Raw genomic sequence first — 20,195 nt, 5'->3', positions numbered from 1 at the left:
TTTGTTTTTGGCTTTTTATTTTTACTACTTTGTCTTAAAATTTGTTTCCCACTCTAGTGGTTTTTTTTTCCCCTGCTCTTTTCCTTTTGTTTTCTGGTCTCTGACCTCTTTGGAATCATCTAGGGTGTATTTTACTTAGCTCGTGGTTGATATTTTTGACTCAGCCCACTCAAACAGCCACTCTACACTGGACAAAATGACTAGAAGGAAATAAAGAACCAGAAACAATACACTCTGCCACAGAGTTACAGAATTTGGATTTCAATATGATGTCAGAAATTCAATTCAGAAGTACAATTATAAAGCAACTAGTGGGTCTGGAAAAAAACGTAAAGGATTCTAGAGACTCTGTTACTGCAGAATTGAGATCTGATCAGGGAAATTAAAAATAGATTAAATGAGATGCAATCCAAACTGGAGGTTTTAACTGCAAGGGTTAATGAGGTGGAAGAGAGAGTGAGTGACACAGAAGACAAGTTAGTAATAAAGAAGAAAGCCAAGGAAAAAGAGAAAAACAATTAAGAGCCCACAAGTAAAAGCTTAAAGAAATAAATGATAGTTTGAGAAGGAAGAATATATGTCTACTTGGGATTCCAGAAGAGACTGTGAGAGAGAGAGGACCGCAAAGTATATTTGAACAAATCATAGCTGAGAACATCCCAAATCTGTTGAAGGAAACAGGCACTCAGATCCAAGAGATAGAGAGAACCCCCCCAAAAATCAATAAAAACCATTAAATACATCGACATTTAATAGTGAAACTCGCAAATTTCAAAGATGAAGAGAAAATTCTTAAAGCAGTGTGAGACAAAAGATCCTTAACTTCTATGGGGAGAAGTATCAGATTAATAGCAGACATCTCCACAAAAACCTGGCAGGGAGAAAGGGCTAGCAGGATATAATCAGGGTCCTAAATGAGAAAAATATACAGCCAAGATTACATTATCCAGCATGGCTGTCATTCAGAATAGAAGGAGAGATAAAGAGCTTCCAGAATAGGCAGAAACTATGAAAGGATATGTGACCACCAAACCAGCTCTGCAAGAAATATTAAGGGGGACCCTGTAAAAGAAAGAGGAAGCCCAAAGAAATAATCCACAAAAACAGGGACTGAATAGGTAATACAATGACACCAAATTCATATCTTTCAATAGTTAATCTGAATGTGAATGGGCTAAATGATCCCATCAAAAGATGCAGTGTATTGGACTGGATAAAGAAGAAAGACCCATCTATATGCTGTCTACAAGAGATTCATTTTAGACCTAAGGACACCTCTAGCCTTAAAATAAAAGGTTGGAGAACCATTTACCATTCAAATGGTCCTCAAAAGAAAGCAGGGGTAGCAATCCTCATAAATTAAAGTTTATCCCAAAGACTGTAGTAAGAGATGAAGGGGGACACTATATCATACGTAGAGGGTCTATCCAACAAGAGGACCTAACAGTCATGAATATATATGCCCCTAATGTGGGAGCCACCAATTATATCAATTAATAACCAAAGTAAAGACATACTTAGATAATAATACAGTAATAATAGGAGACTTCAAAATGGCACTTTCAGCAAATGACAGCTCTTCTAAGCACAACATCAACAAAGAAACAAGGGCTTTATTTATTTATTTATTTTTTGAAACAAGGGCTTTAAATGATACACTAGACCAGATGGATTTCACAGATATATACAGAACTTTCTATCCAAATGCAACTGAATACACATTTTTTTTCAAGTGCACATGGAACTTTCTCAAGAATAGACCATGTACTGGGTCACAAATCAGGTCTCAATCAATACCAAAAGATTTAGACTGTCCCCTGCATATTTTCAGACCACAATGCTTTGAAACTAGAACTCCATCACAAGAAGAAATTTGGAAGAAACTCAAACACATGGAGGTTAAAGAACATCCTTCTAAAAGATGAAAGGGTCAACCAGGAAATTAAAGAAGAATTAAAAAGATTCATAGAAAATGAAGATACAACTGTCCAAAAATCTTTGGGATACAGCAAAAGTGGTCCTAAGAGGGAAATATATCGCAATACAAGCCTCCCTCTAAAGATTGGAAAAAACTCAAAGACACAAGCTAACCTCATGCCTAAAGGAATTGGAGAAAGAACAGCAAGTAAAGCCTACACCAAGCAGAAGAAGAGAGTTAATAAAGATTCAAGCAGAACTCAATGAAATAGAGACAAGAAGAACTGTAGAACAGATCAACAAAACCAGGAGCTGGTTCTTTGAAAGAATTAATAAGGTAGATAAACTCCTAACCAGCCTTATTAAAAAGAAAAAAAGACTCAATAAAATAACAAATGAAAAGGAGAGATGACAACCAATACCAAGGAAATACAAATGATTTTAAAAACGTATTATGAGCAGCTATACACCAAATTAGGCAATCTAGAAGAAACGGAGGCATTTCTGGAAAACCCCAAATTACCAAAACTGGAACTGGAAGAAATAGAAAACCTGAACAGGCCAATAACCAGGGAGGAAATTGAAGCAGTCATCAAAAACCTTCCAAGACACAAATATATATCCAGGGCCAGATGGCTTCCCAGGGGAATTCTATCAAGCATTTAAAGAAACAACACCTATTCCACTAAAGCTGTTCTGTAAGACAGAAAGGGATGGAATACTTCCAAACTCATTCTATAAGGCCAGAATCACCTCAATTCCAAAACCAGACAAAGACCCCACCAAAAAGGAGAATCATAGACCAATATCCCTGATGAACATGGATGCAAAAATTCTCAACAAGATACTAGCCAATAGGATCCAACAGTACATTAAGAAGATTATTCACCATGATCAAAGTGTATTTATCCCTGGGATGCAAGGTTGGTTCAACACTCATAAAACAATCAAGGTGATAGATCACATCAACAAGAGAAAAAACAAGAACCGTATGATCCTCTCAACAGATGCAGAGAAAGCATTTGACAAAATACAGCATCCATTCCTGGTCAAAACTCTTCAGAGTGTAGTGATAGAGGGAACATTCCTCAGCATCTTAAAAGCCATCTATTAAAAGCCCACAGCAAATATCATTCTCAATGAGGAAACACTGGGAACCTTTCCCCTAAGATCAGGAACACAACAGGGATGTACACTCTCACCACTGCTATTCAACATAATACTAGGAGTCCTTGCCTCAGCAATCAGGCAACAAAAAGAAATAAAAGGCATTCAAATTGGCAAAGAAGAATTCAAACTCTCCCTCTTTGCAGATGACATGATATTGTACATAGAAATCCCAAAAGACTCCACCCCAAGATTGCTAGAACCTATACAGCAATTCGGCAGTGTGGCAGGATACAAAATCAATGCCCAGAAATCAGTGGCATTTCTATACACTAACAATGAAACTGAAGAAAGAGAAATTAAGGAGTTAATCCCATTTACAATTGCACCCAAAAGCATAAGATACCTAGGAATAAATCTAACCAAAGATGTAAAGGATCTATACCCTAAGAACTACAGAACACTTCTGAAAGAAATTGAGGAAGACACAAGGAGATGGAAAAATATTCCATGCTCATAGATTGGAAGAATATTGTGAAAATTTGTCTATGTTACCCAGGGCAATTTACACATTTAAAGCTCAGCAACATGTCTTTAGAGAAGAAATTTGTGCACGTGTGCATGAGGACAGATGAATAATATTCCCCAAAGCAGTCTTTGTAACAGACTCAAACTGGAAAAAAATATAAATGTCAATCACTGGTAGAATGAATAAATAGCAGTATATTCATAAAATAAAATAACTGTCATTGTTTTTAATAAAATGAATAAAATTCAGCCATACTAATGATGTTGAATGAACAAATACAAAAGTGCACCATAGGATTCTATTTACACACGGTTGAAAACAGAGAAGACTAAAAAAAAAAAAAAAGCTTCAATTCAAAATAGTAGTTGCCTCATGGAAGGAGGGAGTTGCAGTGATGTGCAGAGCACCAGAAAGCAATGGTCTGAAGTATGAGACTCTGATCTGGGCGATGGTTACACAGGGGATAATTTGTGATGATTCACTGAGCTACACATTTATGTTTTATGAACTTTTCTACCTGTGGGTAATACCTTAATAAGACAATTTTTTAAAAGAAACACACACAAGCACATTTATAAAGCAGTCACATGTCTTTAAGGGAAAAACCAGATGCTGTATGAATAAATAATATGCTCACCTCTTTAGGATCAATATATTTCACTATCTGACGTGGCTCGCCTTGTCTTCTGATACCAATCAATCTTTTATAGTGTTGGAATACAGCAACATTCTAAAGGTTCAAGCACATAAGAGTCTATGGTCAAAACTGGATTTTCTATCTCTAATTTTAGCTTTTTGCCTGACTAGGGCAAAATGAGTAAAAAAAAAAAACATAAAAAACTTTAGGTATGCAAACTAGATTTTAGAAATATTATGCACTTGGGTTACTTTGACAAGCAATACCAAGCAAGGCAATATAAGTTTTATTTTCACAAAGAGTACTACCCTTAACTTTAGAACTACATCATTAGCTACTATAAATAAAATACCCAGAATGCTGGTTGAGTCACTTCTGTGTACTCCAGAGTAAACCAGGAGAAAGACAAAACAGCCTACTGGTTAAGAACATGGAGCATGGCATAGTATTATCTGGGTTCAACTGTTAGTATCCACTAAACATGTGACCCTAGACAAGCTGCTTAGCTTCTCCAGTTTCTTATCTGAACAACTGGAAGGACAGTGGGTATCTCATACAGCTATGGTTAGGAATTGAGTTAATATTCATAAAGCACTTAGAACAACTTCCGGCACAAGAAAGTACTGAATAATTACTATTTTATTATCATTACAGAAACCTTGTTCCTGAGGTAATTCTGTTGATTTACAAACCTTACCTACTACTATTCATGTTAGTACAATATTTAGTCAGACAACTCCAAACAGTTCTTATATCTCAGAAAACTAGTTCTTTGTTATCACTCTCCTCATAACCTACCCCCCAAAATCACTTAGTAACTCTTGGTAAACTTTCTGCCCCAGTATGCTTACATCAAATCAAATCAAATCAAATCAAATCAAATCAAACTGAAATAATCCACAGCATCAATAGGATAATGTGAAGCCCCACTGCAATTGTCTGTGGAAATGGTGCAGCCCACATCAAAACAGAACTACTGACAGTGAAGGCACCTGCCATTCCCATCTGCCCATCTGGCTGGCAGGGAAGAAAAAGAACTTGTACATTGGTGAAGGAAGAAGTTGGGTAGGATGACAGTAAAATCTGGTCCAACATGGACCAGTCCTACAGGCTGTAAAATGCCATTTTTTGGGGGGAGGGGGGTTCAAATGATGTTAATTATTGGAATGCACAATTTTCTAATATGCAAATAAAAAGTTTTAAATTTTGATAAAAACATCCAATAAAACAGAAAAATTGAATTAGGAGTTGATTCTTTGGAAAGATCAATAAAGTTGATAAACCTTCAGCCAGACTCATGAAAAAAAGAAAAGAAAAAAAAAAACAGAGAGAGAGAGAGAAGATTCAAATAAAATCAGAAATGAAAGAGGAGGGGCACCTGGATCACTCAGTTGGTTTAGCCTCTGCTTTTGGTTCAGGTCACAATCTCAGGGTCCTGGGATTGTGCCCTGTGTTAGGCTCTCTGCTCAATGGGGACTCTGCTTCTCCTTCTGTCCCCCCACTCCCGCTCATGCTCACTTTCTCTCTCAAATCAATAAATCAATAAATCAATCTTTTTTTAAAAAAATGAAAGAGAAATAGCAACCAATACCACAAAAATACAAAGAATTATAAGAAAATATTATGAAAATTATATCCCAACAAATTGGACAACCCAGAAGAAATGGAGGAATTCCTAGAGACATATATCCTCCCAAAACTAAACAAGAAGAGACAAAAAATATGAACAGACTGATAACCATGAAAGAAATTGAATCAGCAATCAAAAAATTCCTTACAAACAAAAAGTCCAGGGCCAGATGGCTTCACAGGCAAATTCTACCAACATTTAAAGAAGAGCTAACATTGACTCTTCCTAAACTATTCAAAAAAGATAAAACTTCCAAATTCATTCTATGAGGCCAGCATTACCTTAATATCAAAACCAGATAAAGACACCACTGAAAAAGAGAACTACAGGCCAGTATCTCTGATGAACACAGATGCAAATATCCTCAACAAAATATTAGCAAACTGAGTCTAATAACGAATTTAACACAATGATCAAGTGGGATTTATTCCTGGGTTGCAAAAGTGATTCAACATTCACAAATCAATTAACATGACACATCACATCAACAAGAGAGAAGATAAAAACCATATGATCATTTCAGGGGCATCTGGGTGCCTCAGTTAAGTATCCAACTCCTGATTTTGGCTCAGGTCATGATCTCAGGGTCATGAGATCCTGAGACTCAGTGTGGAGTCTGGTCTAAGATTCTCTCTCTGCCCCTCCCTTCCTCTCTCTAAAAAGAAAGAAAGAAGAAAGAAAGAAAGAAAGAAAGAAAGAAAGAAAGAAAGAAAGAAAGAAAGAAAGAAAGGTAAAGAGGCCTCAGAGAGATCCCTCACCCCTCCCACCACATGAGGACATAGCAAGAAGACAATTGTTCACCTATGAATTAGAAAGTGGGTCCTTACCAGACACGAAATCTGTGGTGCCAAAATTTTAGACTTTCTAGACTCCAGAATTGTAAGAAATGTATTTCTATTGTTTATAATCTACTCAGTCTGTTGTAGTTTATCATAGCAGCCCAAATGGATTAAGACAGCTACCAAAGATTTGAACAACATGATTAACTAGTTTGACCGAAATGATGTCAGAATAAATTTTTTTTCTCAAGTTCACCTGGATCATTTACAAAAATAGACTTTCTCTAGGCTAGGCAAGTTTCAACAAATTTCAAGTAATTATTTTTTTTAATTTCAAGTTATTAAAATTGTGTAAATAACTGGCTTCAGTGAAATTGAACCAGAAATGAGTAACAGAAAGGTAACTAGAAAACTCCTAAATTTTTGGTAATTAAGCAACGTACTTCTAAATTACTCATGGGTCAGGGCACCTGGCTGGCTCAGTCGGTAGAGCAGGCAACTCTTGATCTTGGGGTTGTGTGTTCAAGCTCCATGTTGGGTAGAGAGATTACTTAAAAATAAAATCTTTAAAAATCCACCCATCCATCCACCAATCAATCAGTCATGGGTCAAAAAAAAAATCACAATGGAAGTTGTAAAATATTTTAAATTGAAAGGTAATAAATACATGACATATCAAAACCTGTGGGATGCAGCTAAGGGAATGCTCAGGAAGAACTTAATAACTTTAAATACATATATTATTAAGAAAGAATAAATGTGTAAAATCTAAGATCTATTCCATCCCAAGAAGTGTGAAACAGAGCAACAAATCAAACCCCCTCAAAAGATGAAGGAAAACACAATAAGATCAGCAGTTAATGAAATGTAGAGTTAAAATAGAGAAAACCAACAAAGTCAAAAACCAGAGTTTGTTGTTGTTGTTTTAAGATTAAGACAGACATAGAAAAATGGAGAGAAAACACATATGAGCAATACCACCACAGACCTTACACACATAGAGAGAGGAGATTGCAAACAACTTTAGACAAATAAATTTGACAATTTAACAAAATGGACAGATACCGTGAGAAGTAACATCAAAATGGGTACAAGAAGAAATACAGATTTTGAACAGTCTTGTATCATTAGAGAAATGGAATCTCTGATTAGAAACCTTTCATAAAGAAAACTCCTAGCACACAATGTTTTACTAATATATTCTCCCAAATATTTATAGAAGAAATAGCACTAATTACACAAAATCTCCCAGATAATATAACAGAAGGAATACGTCCCAACTCCCTTTATGAGGCCAGCATATTCTTAATATCAAGATCTGGCAAGGATATGACAAAAAAGTAAAATTACGTTCATGAGCAAATATGCAAAAACCCTAAATGAAAGTTGATATAGGCAATTTTCAAATTTTAATGTCTGTGGGTCCTGTTCCTGGGCTCCCAGGGAGACTATACTTTAAAGTCTTTCACATTTACCAAGGTGAAAATGACTAGGCCAAACTTCAAAGCATGGATGCTATTTCTGCCCTGAGCACACATTGTATATCTGCTTCACTAAAGAAAATACCCAGAAAAGAGCATTCTGAACACAAAGAAAAAGGAAGAAATTTCCATGGTTCCTATAAGATTAAAGTCATACAGTCCTGCATATACTAGAAACTTGAGATAAGATCTGCAACTTTCTAAAATGTTCCTTGTTTAATAATTTGTAACTCTTGGTGTACAAAATGTATATAACTCCACACCAAACATATCCTTAAAAAAGCACTCTTCGGGTAGTCCAGGTGGCTCAGTGGTTTAGTACTGCCTTCAGCCCAGGGCCTGATCCTGGAGACCTGGGATCGAGTCCCACATCGGGCTCCCTGCATGGAGCCTGCTTGTCCCTCTGCCTGTGTCTCTGCCTCTCTCTCTCTCTCTCTCTGTCTCTCATGAATAAATAAATATTTTTTTTTTTTTTAAAAAAAGCACTCTTCTTTGTGAAGGATGTGTATCCTAGGCAGTTATTCTAACTTGGCTTGAATGAAACACACTCTCTGTCTTTTTTAAAAAAATAAATTCTAAAAGGTTTGTTTATTTGCATCAATAAACTTTAGCAGATCAAATCCAGGATATATCATTAGGATAATAATACATGAAGGGGATGTGGAGTTTATTCCAGGAATGCAAGGTTGGTTTAACATTTGAATATCAACAGATGCAATTCACCAAATAAGACATGAGGAAGACAGATCATACGATCATATAGTAAATGCAGCAAAAGCACTGGATAAAATTCAACACTCAGAGTTTTCATAACAAGAATAAAAAGCAAACTGGGAACAAAGTTAAATTCCCTGAGGTGATGGTAAGTTTTTACAAGAAAACTACAGGTAACAGTTTATGATGGAATATTACATGCCTTCTGTGTTCAACAAAAGAACAAGAATGTCCATAATTACTGCCTCTATTCAGTATTGTGCTGGCAGGTCTAATCAGTGCAATAAAGAAATAAAAGATATAAATTTGGTAAAGAAAAAATAAAAGTCATCATTCAAAGATGATATATGTGAGTGGAAAATCCAAAGGAATACATAAAAAAGCAATTAGAAATAATAAGTGTGGGCAGCCCAGGTGGCTCAGTGGTTTAACGCCACCTTCAGCCCAGGGCGTGACCCTGGAGACCGGGGATCAAGTCCCACATCGGGTTCCCAGCGAGGAGCCTGCTTCTCCCTCTGCCTGTGACTCTGCCCCTCTTTCTCTCTGTGTCTCTCATGAATAAATAAATAAAATCTTTTAAAAAACATAATAAGAGCATATTAGCTTGGCAGATAAACTATATTTCTATAAACTAGAAATGAAAATTTAGGAAATAAAATTTAAAAATACCACTTACAGTAGCAGCAAAAATGTCAAATACCCAGAAGTTAAATGAAAGATGTTTAAGACTTCTATACTGCAAACTATAAGACATTGTAAAGAAAAAATTTAAAAGATCTAATAAATAAAGATATGCACCATGTTCAGAAAACTCAGTGTAGTGAAATGTCAGTTCACCCCCAGATTGGTATATTAATTCAATTCAATCCCAATTAAAATCTCCACAATAGTTTTTGCAAATATTAATGAAATGATTCTACTATTTACATAGAAATGCAAAAGCCCTAGAATAGCTATGATAATCATGAAGAACATGTAAGTTGGAGAACTGTAGTGCCATATACCCATACTTCTGATAAAGCTTCAGTTACTGAGACAGTGTGGTATTGAACCAGAAAAAGACAAATAAACCAGTGCAATTGAACAGAGACTATAGAAACACTTCACATGTATGATTACATGATTTAAACAAAGGTACTCCTGCAATTTACTATGGAAAGGACGGTACTTTCAGTAAAAGGTTACTTAATCATTTGGTTATCCATAAAGAGAAAAATGAACTTTGTCCATACCTCTCATCATACACAAACATTAATCTGAGATGGACAATCTACAACTAAGGCAATTAAAGTTCTTTTAGAAAAAAACGTAAGGAAAATACCTCTGGCTTTGGGTTAGATAAACATTTCCCCTAGATTTATTTCAATATATCTGACATGTAATACATGTAATACAGTGCTAGGTAAGTTGGGTGTCCCCCTTGGGATCTCTTTCCCCACCGGGACAGTCTCAGTGGGGTCCACTCAGGGCTGCCTATGTCAGTCGGTGTGATCTAAGTGAAACCCCTTCTCTTATCCTTCTAATGGGTCTTCCTGGTGTCTGTGGTCCTGGGCTCAGGGATTTTCACAAGAATACTTTCTATGGATAGTTGCTAGTTGGTCTTCTCATAGGGCAACTGAGGTTGAGAATGACCTATGTTGCCATTTTGATATTATCACTTCTTTAGGTAAACACATATTTTTTTTAAGATTTATTTATTTATTTTAGAGAAAGAGACATTATGTAGAGTGGAGGGGCAAAGGAAGGGGGAGAGAGAATCTCAAGCAGAATCCACTGTGAGTAAGGGAGCCTGAGGCGGGGCTTGATCTCACAAGGCCAACGACCCACCCAAGTGCCCCTAGGCAAACATTTCTTAAACAGGATACAGAAATCACTAACCATAAAGAATAAGTGATAAATTTGACTTAAAAAAATTAAAGACTTCTCATTATCATAAACCACTTTTAAGAATGCAATGAGGCGGGGGTGGGGGGGGGGTGCCTGGGTGGCTTAGTGGTTGAGCATCTGCCTTTGGCTCAGGTCATGATCTCAGGGTCTTGGGATCCAGTTCTGTGTCAGGTTTCCTGTAGGGAGTCTGCTTCTCCCTCCACGTATGTCTCTGCCTCTCTCTGTGTGTCTCTCATGAATAAATGAATAAAATCTTAAAAAAAAAAAAAAAAAAGAATGCAATGAGACCTCAAGAAAATATTTGCAGTACATATATTCAGTAAAGGACTTGTGTTCAGGATATATGAGAGACTCCTCCAAGTAAATGTTGGCAGTGTAATAGTAGATGTAGTGAGATTTGACTGTTTGAACATTGGGAGGATAGGTAAAAAAGAAAAGGGGGGTAGGGATATTTATATCTTCATCATATATAATAAGGAGTCACATAATCTTATGTAACATAATGGAACAAGAAACAAAGGTTTAAATATTCTTCAAAGAAATAAGGTAACAAAAAAAAAAAAAAAAGAAATAAGGTAACAAATAGAGGAACTAAAAAATAATCACATATGATACTGGAGGGGAGATAAACAAGATAAGCTGTCAATCATCTTCACAGAAAGTCAACAGGTCACTTCTAAAGTTAGTAAATAAAAGATAATTATGCAAGCATATTATGCAGAAACATAGAAATAACTACTAGAAGTTCTATTTTATAAAAGATTTTATTTATTTATTTATTCATGAGAGACAGATAGAGAGAAAGAGAGGCAGAGACACAGGCAGAGGGATAAGCAGGCTCCATGCAGGGAGCCAGACATGGGACTCAATCTGGGGTCTCCAGGATCACACCCTGGGCTGAAGGCGGCGCTAAACCACTAAGCCACCAGGACTGCCCTAGAAGTTCTAAAACAAAAAACAAAAGTGGTTGCCTTTAGGATATGAGGGTAGAGAAGAGTAAGAGGGGGTAAATGAAGTGCTTTTATTGGTAAGTTCTTCTATATTATTTTACTTAAAGAAATATATGTATTATTTTGATCCAAAATATTCAAATGTGAGAAAATATCTTCATTTACATTAGTCTATGTAGATTTTCATTTATAGGGCCAAGTATTTAGAGGTCATCTATATTTAGTCATTCTCTAAGCCATCTGAAGCAGAATACTTCTGGACTTAAGATCAAATGTATTCTCTTTGAATCTCAGAACTATTTTAATTATCCTTATATCTGAACCATGGCTTTCATGGTTAGTTTCTTTTCAGTTTCTAACCACTTTTTAAATCAAACTGTGCAGTCATACCTTCTGTTTCAGGGGGTACCATTTTATCTCCAAATATAGCCCACGTAGAGCCATTCAACGTACTGATCTTATCTAAATTGATGATCATTTTTATTTCTTTCATGTTTTTATTTTCTCATTCTCTTTCTTTCTTTTTATATCATTGCTTTTCCTTAAATATCAGTTGATCCTTGGTGGTACATTAATACTTAAGAATAAAGGTCTATGTTAATTTTTCTAGAAAACTAACCTGAGTATCCTGGGTTTTCTTCTAAATCTCTTATTTTCCCATTGTTCTCACAAATGAATGGGAAAATGCTCTGGGAGCTTTGTGGGTGGAACAGGAAAATCAACAGACTGTCTTAAGGCAATGTGGTTAGGTAGCCATCAATCAAATATGTAATTAATCAAATACTATTTAGTCAAATACAAAGATTAAGAGATATGGAGTGCTCTATCTATAATAGAATTAGCTTTCCTAAATCGTTCATTTAAGTTTTTAAGAAAGAGATAAGCCATTGGGAATTTTTTTTTTCTAATAGTAAATATCCATCTACCAGCAAAATATTTGATCAATAGTAAATATCCATGTACCTGCAGCTTTGTGGCTTGAAGTGATGACACAGACAACTGGCACAGCTACACTCCACTCCACTCCACTACAATTAATCCCCTTGCCTACAGTCATTCTTCTTCCATCTGTTTTAAATCGCTAACTCTGAACTGATATCCTTTCTAGGGTTTCAATGGCAAACCAGCTCTCTTCGTGGAGCCTCTCTGAAATGTGTCTAGGCAAGTATTTTATGCAATTCTGTCCAATGGAATGCTACTATCTATTTTTGGTTTTCCAAAATGCGATAAAATTAATCTGCTCATGAACTCCCTTCTCTCTGGTATGGGTTAACTTTCTGTATATTGTCATTGCAATAGGGTCCTGTAGGTACAAAAAGTGAAATGTGTGCTCAGTTTACCATCTTGTTAAAATACACAAACACACACACTTAGTCTGTTTACATACAGGGCTTTTCTACTGAAACTCCCTAAGGGCAAGGAGGTTTTGTAACAAGACTGACGCAGTGCTAGAAACATAAAAGGTATACAAAGTAATGTGGCTCATTGGATTTGGATATGGGAAAAGGAAGTTACAAATGACAGAAAATCTTAAACAAGTAGGCTCTCAGAAACCATCAAAGGAATAGATTTTAAAAGAAAATTATTGTGATCCCTGGGTGGCTCAGTGGTTTAACGCCTGCCTTCAGCCCAGGGCTTGATCCTGGAGTCCCGGGATTGAGTTCTGCATCAGGCTCCCTGCATGGAGCCTGCTTCTCCCTCTGCCTATGTCTCTGCCTCTCTCTCTCTCTTTGTGTGTGTGTGTGTGTGTGTCTCTCATGAATAAATAAATAAAATCTTAAAAAAATAAAAAAATATTATTTTAGTGTTGGAAATCAATAGTTATGCGTTTTATGGCTTTGAAAGAGGCAAAAGAAACAAATAATGGAATCTATTTTGCAAGACTTGATTAACCAATGCAAAGGTATTCCTGTGTGCTAGAAACAGAACCATATCACTTCACACAAAATTATCAAACACAGTGTTGCTGCTATCACAGAGGAAACGGAGTCATTTTAGCTACTGGCTCTCATCCAACCAGGTAAATCAACTTGGATTATTCTTTACACCAATGAGACCAGCCCTATACATGATAAATAAGTACATCAACTTATATATACTTTATTATTAAACCTTGTCTTCAAGAATAGGTACTCAATAAATAGTGAATGTATCCCTAACACCTTATCAGAAACCTGATTCCTGAGACAAGAAATAAAGTTTTAGGGATGCCTGGGTGGCTCAGCAATTGAGCATCTGCCTTTGTCTCAGGGTATGATCCCAGAGTCCCAGGATCAAGTCCTGCATCAGGCTTCCTGCATGGAGCCTGCTTCTCCCTCTGCCTCTGCCTCTCTCTCTGTGTATCTCATGAATAAATAAATAAATAAAATCTTTAAAAAAAATAAGAATGAAATAAAGTTTTAGAGGTGAAAACCAAATAACCCTATTAGTGATACTTTAATTGATAACCCTATTAGTGATACTTTTATTTAAAGAGAGAGTGTGCACAAGCAGGCATTATCAAAGTGCCTGGCCCTGATCAGGAGCTCAGTAAGGATTTGTGAGGCTAATGAGATAATTAATTAATGTTAACTTTTTTGAACTTCTAAAAAATTTGTTCTTTTAAAGCAAAGGGTGGTACACAGATCTGTAAATATACTAAAAACTACTGAATTGTACATTTTCAACAGATGGACCTTATGATATATAAAATCATATTGCAATAATTATCAAAAAATAAATAAAAAAGAAAGAAACTCACAAGGAAACATTTCCAGGCATTTTGAATGACTCTGGCAGCTTTGTCCATATTTGTAAATTCTGATTCCTCTTCCAAAGGCATTTGAAAATCTTAAAATAAGCAAAGGGGTATATTTAAAATTTCTTTATAAACTCCATTATGCAACTCACTAGAACTCAAGAAAAAACTAAACAGAAAGTTAAAATAAAGGAAATAATTTGGATGAGATTTGGTATCAAAATAATTTTAATAAAAATCATTACCTACTATTGATTGCTTTATATGTTCCAATTTGTTTTTTTTTCCTCTTATTTAAACAACAATCTTGCATAGAGGACTTTACCAATATGCTTGTGTTAGAGATGAACGACCACTTCTAGGCCTAAGTTCAAATAGTGATTGACTAAGCCAGTATTAAACCTATGTCAGTTTCTCTTGAAAATCCAAGATTTTTCATGTTTACATTCAATAACTTCTAATAAGATATCTCTCTCTCTCTCTCTCTCTCTCACTCTCTCTCTCTCTTTTGAGATTTTATTTAAAGAGAGAGTGTGCACAAGCAGGTAGAGTGGCAGGAAGAGGGAGAGGGAGAAGCGACTCCCTGCTAAGCAGAGAGCCCAATGTGGGGCTCAAACCCAGGACCCCAGGATCCCGAGCTGGATGCAGATGCTTAACCAACTGAGCCACCCAGGCACCCCCAAATAAGATTTTCTTAACCAACATGTGCAATGAGAGTTTCATCCACAAAATTAACCAGGCTCCCAAGCTAGAATTAGAGAGGATTATAGAATTTTTCTTACTTCATAAACTCATAAATGTGCTGACAAGTTAATAAATCATGCATTAAATTGTCAGAGAAAGTGATGAAGCCTGACTATTAAGAAGTACAGAAAACAAAAACACTAGTTCCATCCATAATTTTTATTAATACAGTGAAGAAATAAGTAAGGGAAGTCAGAAAGTCCTTAAAGTTTATGAGCCCTTTAAAAAATTGCAATAGACAGAAAGGATTCTGGGAATAAAGCAGACTAGGAAGCACCAGTAATCTGTCTCCCCACCTAAACAACTGCACTGCCAGAATCTAATGTAACTCTTTTGGAACCCTAAATAAAGTCTATTGAAGGCAACTCCCAGGGGAAGTAAAATTGTGGTTAACTGTGGTCAATTTTGGCTCTTAGCCAGGTAGTATTTATCCACTCTGAGCCCCACAGCACGCAGCTGTGTATATGTTCCTGGAACAACCTGACCACTGCTTGCGGGAGCAGGAGTGGAGAAAAAGGCTCTGTCCCCGAAACATAGAAGATCTGCATTCAGATTGTCAGTTGCTGCTTCTGATCCCAGAGTTGCAGACAAACAGGAGGGCAGTTGTTGGTGTTGCACCTCCACCCTCCACCATTGTCGTAAGCCCTTCCCATCTGGTAACCTCCAGGGAATTTAAAGCATTTTTCTTTCTCTCTAAATTATTGTCATCTCCCCTTTTGGGAACCAGACATTCAAAACCAGGACATTCAAAAACAACTATACATATGGAGGAAATTAGAAAGTGAACAGTCATTTCCAGGGAAGGGCACAAGCTCAAAAAACTGAGATCTTAAGTTTACAGTTCAGGCTGATCCTTGACTGATCCTTGTAAACTGTAGAAACAGCCTACAAAAATTCAAAACAATATGAAACAAAACAAAAAAACAGTAAACTCTGGGGAAGGAAAGAACCTGATTCCCAGAGTTCCTGCATTATCACATCCAAATGTCCAGTTTTAAACAAAAAAAATCATAAGTCATAATAAGAAACACAAAATGATGGCTCATTCAAAGGAAAAATATAAATCAACAGAAACTGACCCCGAGGGGATCCCAGGTGGTTCAATGGTTTGGCCCCTGCCTTCAGCCCAGGGCATGATCTGGGAATCCCGGGATCAAGTCCCGCATCGAGCTCCCTGCATGGAGCCTGCTTCTCCCTCTGCCTGTGTCTCTGCCTCTCTCTCTTTCTCTCATAAGTAAATAAATAAAATCTTTAAAAAAAGAAAGAAACTGACCCTGAAAATGACCTGACAGCAGATTTACTAGACAAATACCTTAAAACAACTGTCTTACAGATGCTCAGAAAATTAAAGTAAGGTGTGGAGAAGTTTAAGAAATGATGTACAAAATGGAAATATCAATAAAAAGACAAGAACTTAATATGAGACCAAATAGAAACTCTGAAGTTGAAAAGTAGAACTGAAAGGAGCAATTCTTCAGTGGGATTCAAAGGCAGAGTTGAGCAGACAGAAGAAATAATCAGCAAACTTGAAGATAAACCAAAGGAAACTGTCAAGTCTGAGAAATAGAAAAAATTGAATAAAAGTGAATAGAGCCTAAGAGACCTATGGTACACAAGTAAGCAGATCAACATACAGATTGTGGGAGTCCCAGAGGAGAAGAGAAAGAAAAAGGGCAGGAGAGAATATTTCAAGAAATAATGGCTGAACAATGCCAAAGTTGATGAAATACATGAATATTAACATCCCAGAAGCTCAACAGACTCCAAGTAAGATAAACTCAAAGATGTATCCACACTAAGACATATTATAATTAAACTTTTGAAAGCCAAAGATAAAGAGAAACTCTTGAAAACAGCAAGAAAGAAGTGATTCATCACACAGAAGAAATTTTTAATACATTAACAGATTTCTCATCAGAAACTTTGGAAGCCAGAAAGCAGTAGGTCAATATATTCACACTGCTTAACAAAAACAAAAACACCAGCCAAGAATCCTATATCTAGCAAAACTGTCCTTTAAGGGAGAAATAAAGACATTCCCAAATAAATGAAAGCTCTGAGTTCATTGCTACTAGACCTGCCCTGCAAGAAATGTTCAAGAGAATCCTACAGGGAAAAATGAAAGGACACTTGACAGTAACTCAAAGTTGTATAAAGAAATAGGAATTTCAGTAAAGGTAAATAAATGGGCAGTTATAAGAGCTAGTATTATGGTTAACAATAATTTGTAACTCTTTTTTGTTTTCTATGTGATTTAAGAGAATAATATATTTTTAAAAATTATTAGTCTAAAAACTAGTACTATTGTAACTTTGGTTTGTAATTCTACATACTGTTTTCTATATAATTTAAAATACAAATATACCCTGGAAAAAAATACAAATATACTTAAAATAATTATTAGATTGTATTTTGGGGCAATGTATAAAGATGTAATTCTGTAATATCAACAATTGAAAGGAGTTGGGATGGAGCTGTAAAAAGAGAGTTTTGAATGTTATTAAGTAGCAGCATTCACATACTTCTCATGTATAAGGGACATTTTCCAGGACAGGCTATCTGTTAGGCCATAAATTATGTCTCAATGTATTTCAAAAGACAGTTTTCATAAAAGTATCTTATTAAAGCACAATAGGAGGGATGCCTGGGTGGCTCAGTGGTTCAGCATCTGCCTTTGGCTTGGGGTGTGATCCTAGAGTCCTGGGATCACATCCTACATCAGGCTTCCCCTGGGGAGCCTGCTTCTCCCTCTGTCTGTGTCTCTGACTCTCTCTGTGTCTCTCCTGAACAAATAAATAAAGTCTTTTTAAGATTTTAAAAAATAAAGAACAATAGGATGAAGTGAGAAACCAACAGGTAAATTTACACATTTGTGGAAATTAAACAACGTACTCCTAAACAACCAACGGATCAAAGAAATTACACAGGAAATTAGGAAAATGAAAACTAAAGCACAACATACCAAAACTTATAGAAAGCAGTGAAAGCAGTGTTAAGAGGGAAACTTACAGCTATACACACATCAAAAAACAAGAAAGATCTCAAATCAATAATCTAACTACAACTTACAGAACCAGTAAAAGAAGAACAAACTAAACCCAAAGCTAGTACAAGATTAGAAACAGAGATAAAAGAAACAGAGAAAAGAAAAACAATAGAGTAAAACAAGGAAACCAAAGTTGATTATTTGAAAAGACCACCCAAATTGGCAAATCTTTAGTTAGATACATAGAGAAAAAAATTACTTTTGGTAATTTAGAAATGAGAATGAGGACATTACTATTAATTCTACAGAAATAAAAGGAATATAACAATACTATGAGCAAGGAGTCACACTTTATAGGCATGTTTGATAACTTGATGAAACTGACAAATTCCAAAAAATACAAAACCTACCGAGACTAAATCACAAAGAAAAAAAAATCTGATTAGACCTATAACTAGAATTAGGAGATTGAATCAGTAATCAAAAATCTTCCAACTAATAAAAGCCCTAGACCTGATGACTTCACTGTGAATTCTAACAAACATTTAAGGAATACCAATCCTTCTCAACTTTCCCAAAAAAACTGAAGAGAAGGGAACATTTTGATTCTATGAGGCCAATATTATCCTGATACCAAAGCCAAAGACACTGCAAGAAAATGATACACCAATATTCCTATGAATATGATGCAAAAATCCTCAACAAAATACTAGCAAACCAAGCTCAGCAGCATATGAAGTGAATTACACACGATGAACAAATTGGATTTATTCCTGGAATGCAAGAGTGCTTCAATATACAAATATTGATCAATGTAATACACTACATTAACAGAGTAAAGGAGAAAAACCACATGATCATCTCCTTTGGTGCAAAAAAAATCACTTGACAAAATTCAACACCCTTTCATGAAAACCCTTAATAAACTAGGAATAAAAGGAAACTGCCTCAACATGATAAAAACTATATATGAAAATCCCACAGTGAACCTGATACTCAGTAGTGAAAGCCTGAAAATTTTTCCTCCAACAGCTGGAACAGGGCAAGGTAGTCTACTTTCACCACCTCTATTCAACATAGTTAGAAGTTCTAGCCACAGCAATTAGGCAAGAAAAAGAATTATTATTATTATTTTTTTTAATTTGTATTTATTTATGATAGTCAAAGAGAGAGAGAGAGAGGCAGAGACACAGGCAGAGGGAGAAGCAGGCTCCATGCACCGGGAGCCCGATGTGGGATTCGATCCCGGGTCTCCAGGATCGTGCCCTGGGCCAAAGGCAGGCGCCAAACCGCTGCGCCACCCAGGGATCCCCCAAGAAAAAGAATTAAAAGGAACTCAAAAGGGAAAGGAAGAAGTACAACTGTCTCTATTCATGGATCTTAAATGATAGATCAATATGATCTTGAAAATATAAAAACTAGTTATTCTATTTAAAAAACCTATTAGAACTAAAAAAGATGTATTTAATGAAGTAGCAGGATGTGAAGCCACCACATGAAAATCAGTTGCATTTCTCTACAATAACAATGAACAATCTGAAAAAGAAATTACAAAAACAATTCTATATGTATTAGCAACAACTAGAATAAAATACTTAGGAATTAATTTCATCAAGGAGGTGAAAGACTTGTAAAATGAAAACTACAAAACACTGAATGAAATTAAGGAGACATAAATAAATGGAAATGCCATTCCATGTTCATAGATCGGAAGACAATATTTTTAAGATGTCAATACCACCCAACACAATATATAGATTGAATGCAATCCCTAACAAAATCTCAATGACATTTTTTTTTTGCAGAAATACAAAAAGGCCACTTCACAATTTATATGGAATCTCAAAGGACACAGAATAGCCAAAACAATCTTTTTTTTTTTTTTTTTTTTTTTTTTTTTTTAGCCAAAACAATCTTGAAAAAGAAAAAGAAACAGAGAAGTTGGAAGACTCACACTTCCTAATTTCAAAACATACTATACAGCTACTGTACTCAAAACAATGTGGCACTGGTATAAAGACAAACACACAGATTAGCTGAATAAATATCTCAGAAATAAACCCTTACATATACATGCCAAATGACTTTTGACAGGTG

General features: G+C 35.7%; 1 protein-coding gene across 1 annotated transcript in view; it reads right to left on the bottom strand.

Moving 5' to 3' along the window:
• Window positions 1–14,453, bottom strand: part of C12H11orf65 (chromosome 12 C11orf65 homolog) — a 55,593-nt gene extending 41,140 nt beyond the window's left edge. The window contains exons 1-2 of the mRNA XM_026006720.2: window positions 14,372–14,453; window positions 4,191–4,283 (exon numbers count right to left, since the gene is read on the bottom strand). Coding sequence (XP_025862505.1) covers window positions 4,191–4,283; window positions 14,372–14,452 — 174 coding nt within the window. The 5' untranslated portion in view covers window position 14,453. The remainder of the gene's footprint in view (window positions 1–4,190; window positions 4,284–14,371) is intronic.
• Window positions 14,454–20,195: the final 5,742 nt, after the last annotated feature.

Source organism: Vulpes vulpes, chromosome 12 (assembly GCF_048418805.1).
Source record: "Vulpes vulpes isolate BD-2025 chromosome 12, VulVul3, whole genome shotgun sequence".
In the NCBI taxonomy this organism is placed as follows: Eukaryota; Metazoa; Chordata; class Mammalia; order Carnivora; family Canidae; genus Vulpes; species Vulpes vulpes.
The sequence above is the reverse complement of the archived record's forward strand: the minus strand, read 5'-3'. Positions and strand labels throughout refer to the sequence as shown.